Source organism: Trifolium pratense, linkage group LG4, assembly GCF_020283565.1.
Source record: "Trifolium pratense cultivar HEN17-A07 linkage group LG4, ARS_RC_1.1, whole genome shotgun sequence".
Lineage (NCBI taxonomy): Eukaryota > Viridiplantae > Streptophyta > Magnoliopsida > Fabales > Fabaceae > Trifolium > Trifolium pratense.
The window spans coordinates 12,005,122-12,009,342 of NC_060062.1; the positions used below are offsets into that span (position 1 = coordinate 12,005,122).

General features: G+C 35.6%; 1 protein-coding gene across 1 annotated transcript; it reads right to left on the reverse strand.

Annotated features, from left to right (window-relative positions):
* On the reverse strand, positions 1-4,221 carry LOC123920568 (50S ribosomal protein L1, chloroplastic). Its single transcript, XM_045972850.1, has 7 exons — positions 3,725-4,221; positions 2,075-2,254; positions 1,903-1,957; positions 1,332-1,459; positions 1,022-1,105; positions 718-843; positions 1-425 (listed from the first exon to the last, which is right to left on the reverse strand). The coding sequence occupies exons 1-7, from the start codon at positions 4,118-4,120 to the stop codon at positions 291-293; spliced, it is 1,104 nt and encodes a 367-aa protein (XP_045828806.1). The 5' UTR covers positions 4,121-4,221; the 3' UTR covers positions 1-290.

The following is a 4,221-nucleotide window of genomic DNA, read 5'->3' on the forward strand; positions in this document are numbered from 1 at the left end:
TTATCAAAAGCAAAAATGAAAATTTATTATCATAGAAAGATAATATAATGAAATCTAAGGTGTTAGTTACATAATAATAATAATACACAGAAAATCCTCATCCTGAGTCAAAGACTATGTTGTGTACATCACATTTTTGGGTGGAGATTTTTAACACAAAGATATAACCAACCAAACTATCCCAAGTTCATCCATGTATGTAACCTTGATAACATCTTTTGACAACATATTTGGCAAGATATGACTCAGAAAGCTCACTAAATCAAAACAAGCATATTCAATCAAGTGCTCTATTCTGATTGGAGCCTGTAATCAAGCATTTCCTTGATATTTAACCTAATCGAAGGTCCCATTGCTGAGCATATGTGTGCACTTTTCCAGTATACACCCTTTGCACCCTTTGGTTTGTTTGCTTCTACTGATCTCTGCAAAATTAGAACGAGGGGTTAGTAGTTTATTAATGCCTGAAATACGGAATCGGATTGTATGCAGTCGGATTGCATGCAGTCAGTGATTCAGAACCGTCTGATTAAGATCATATGGTTCAGATCTTAGGACGGTTTTTTATTTTTTTTAATATATAAAATTCTGGAATGACATCTGAACCGTTCGATCAAGATCGGACGGCCTGAAATTTACTGACTGCATGACTGCAGCGCCTTTAGAATCCAGGTCTGTGAAATACAAATAAAATTTTTGTTTCGGGGAAGAACTTACTATTGCATAGAGCAAGTTTGTAACAAGATCCTCTTCTGGAAAATCGGCTTTTCCAAAAGGTAAATGCACGATTCCTGTTTTATCTGCCCTGTATTCAACTTTTCCTTGCTTGAATTCTGCTATAGCCTGTAAAAATGATTTTAAAATTTTTTTTTTTTTAAAAAAAGTTCAATTTTAGAATTATGCAATCAGGCTTAATTTGTATACATTTTGCGTTGCAAGAAAAGGTTCTATGTGTGTGTGCGCGCGCACTCGTTTAAAGGGAACTGAGAAAGAAAAGAAACACGAAAAGTAGATAGTACACCTGAGGAATGTTAGCTGTTACAGTGCCAGCTTTTGGATTTGGCATGAGTCCTCTTGGCCCTAGAATCTTACCCAGGATAGCAACCTGACACAATCAACGATGGCAACTAAATGAGTTTCCGTCATAATAATAAATGCTAAAAACAGCACGGTGGGCCCATAACCCACAGGTCCCTGGATTGGAACCGGACTTCGATATCGAATCATGTATTGATACTACATCATTTCCTAAAATACTAAAATTATAATGAATGAAAAATTGAACAAGAGAAAATATAAACTCATGATTAGACCAAGATAATGAGCAACACCTTAGGCATCATATCTGGAGAAGCAATTAATTTATCAAATTCCATAAATCCTCCTTTTATCTGTTCTATCAGATCCTCTCCACCCACTATATCTGCTCCTGCATTTTTTGCTTCGTCGAATCTTTCACCTATCAAAAGGAACTATAAATTAGAATAGCCAACGCGACCATAGGCAAGTCAATGAACTCATAATTATCCACATACGAAGTGGTTCCATTCCATGACCCGCCACTCAACCAAAAGTAGATGTACTTAGTTCATCGAGCTCAAGTTTTGTAAGCATTACTTTACTGGCTACATGTTGCTTAAAATTATGAGTAAAAAATTTTAAGACTTTTATATGTATGCAGTGGTAAAGAAACTTCCTCTATGTCAATGCCTAGCCAACACAATGTCTACCACTTCGGGAGAAAAGACCTATCATCTTATGTCCATCCATAACGAAGTTTACATAATGGACAGGACACGATTCAAATCATTCACATTCCCGTTACAAGAAAATGTTTTTTCCAGCATGATCATGCACTTTTAATTAACTAAAAGTGTAAATGAGGATTAAAAGCATAATCACCTTGAGTAAGAACAGCCACTTTAATAGGATTTCCGGTTCCCTTTGGCAGATTTACCTATTAAGAGAGAGTGGATGAGATACTCAGAATTAGTTGATGTATTGTATAATTTTGCAGCTCAGGTTTTCAATGTGCTTGTATATACTAGAATCAAGCAAAGATCACGAGACTCACCGTAGCTCTTAATTGTTGATCATTATATTTAGGGTCAATGTTAAGGCGGAAATGGGCTTCTACTGTTTCAACAAACTTTGTTTTAGCTGTTTCTTTTACCAAAGAAACTGCTGTCTTCAAGTCGTACTCTTTCTTAATCTCCCTCAATTTTTGAATTTCCAAGAATCTCTTAGATCTTGTCTGGTGAGACACGGAAACAACATATAATCATAAAATAAACAGGATAAACATATCATCAACCATGAAAAATTCAATGATTCAAACAATCAAATTGATCTTAGAAAGAAACAAATGGCTATCTTATAACATTTACTCCATGTCACTAGAGGATGCAAAGTAGGCAATCAAATGTGCTAGAATACAAAGACCAACCAATCGAAAATCTTGCATAGAATGGTTGGACAGACATCACAGGAACTACTGTTCGCATGCGCTTCTGACCCTCACGCACAAGCAAATTTATTTTTTCTTTAAATCATTTCATTTAAGTTTTCAACATATGGAAGTGTGAGCAGCTTGTGCAAAACCTGACGACGCCGGCGTACCACATGGAGGCGAGACCGGCGTTCAAAGGGAGGGAGAGAATGAACGTGAGTCGTGAAATAACGAAACAAAGGCCAGGGTTCATGGAATTGTGAGTTCTGAATGAGTGAGGAGTGGACCGTGGTCAAAATTAAGGTTTTATTCGTTTAACATAATTGGGCGTTATATAAAATATCCTGACCCTAGTACGAAACCCAAACGAGCAGCAACCCAACACGGAAACTTTACGATCTTGCTTCAAAACGCTTGATCTTGACCATGAAACCCTTGCCAGCAATCTTCACAGAACCATGCTTAAGAGGATGTAAAACAGAAGCCAAGAGAAACAAAACCCGTCTACTCCCAAAATAAAATAAAAAACAGTTCAATCATTTTTCACTATCTTATCTTATCTTATCTTATCTTATCTTATCATTATATTATTTCTTAAAACTTGTTTCTAGTGCTACAACCACAACGTTGGACGTAGGTGGCCATTGTGCTTCATCTAAAGGGACGAACTCAGCCGGTAATAGCTAATAATAATACTAAGAGTTAGCTATGTCTTTACTCCTTGCACCCATTTCTCAGTCCATCCATCCTACAAATTAGAAAACTACTTGTATATAATCCTAAAGCAGGATTAAGGGCCTATTTTGATTGACTTATTTGAACTCATCTAGTAGCATAAGTTCTGTGAGACTATTTGAGGAAACTTATGAAAACAACTTATAATATTTTTGCACAAGTTTTTTCCGGCTTATTTTCATAAGTTCTCCGATATATAACTTATGAAAACAGCAATTTGCATATATAAAAAACAACTTATCTTCACTTAATATTTTGCTCTAAAAAATAGTTTATGCATAAGCTGCAAATAAGTTGTTTATCCAAACAGACCCTAAAAGAATACAATTTGTAGGACTATGAAGTTAGTACTTAGTACAATGATTAAAATCAAAATTCAAAAGTGAATTAATTATATAGACATATATATAACCCTAACACTAATACTCATTGAAACCAAAACCCCAATAACAGACAGTTATCAAAATTCAAGCCAAAACCCATCAACAAAAACAAGAAAACAATGAAATTAAAGACCAAAAGAAAAGAATTTGAAGATACCCTATCACTCTTAAGAAGCAATGCAGCTTTTCCTTTCTTAGGCTTAGTAGTAACAACAACAGTGTTAGTAGCACCACCATCCTCTTCCTCAACACCATCCTCCTCATCTTCATCAACAGTTTCCGCTACATCAGTAGCAACAGCAGCAGCAGCAATGGAAAAACAAGACTTAGATTGGTAACTTAGATTAACCGACTTAGAAGATTTGAAAACAAGAGGAGATAAAAAGAAGGTTCTAGAAATTCGAAGAGAAGAAGAAGAAGAAGAAGAATGGTCTTGTGAATTGATGATGATGGAAGAAGTAGGGTGAGTTAACATGAGTGATGATGAAGGTGAAGCGGTACATGAAGCCATTGTTGTGTTTGGAAACAGAGTGTGGTGATGGAAGATGGACATTGATTCGGTAGTTATCTATTTGTGTTGCCGATGATGTTATGTTTTATGTTATGTTGTGAAAATGAAAATGAATATTGAAAGAAGAGATAAGAAGGTGATGT

Excerpts from the sequence above, each read along its gene's own strand:
- LOC123920568 (XM_045972850.1), bottom strand. The coding sequence starts at position 4,120 with ATGTCCATCTTCCATCACCACACTCTGTTTCCAAACACAACAATGGCT. Across the intron at positions 1,460-1,902 it reads AGTGGCTGTTCTTACTCAAG|GTGAAAGATTCGACGAAGCA; the intron begins GTGATTATGCTT and ends TCCTTTTGATAG. Across the intron at positions 844-1,021 it reads TAACAGCTAACATTCCTCAG|GCTATAGCAGAATTCAAGCA; the intron begins GTGTACTATCTA and ends TCATTTTTACAG.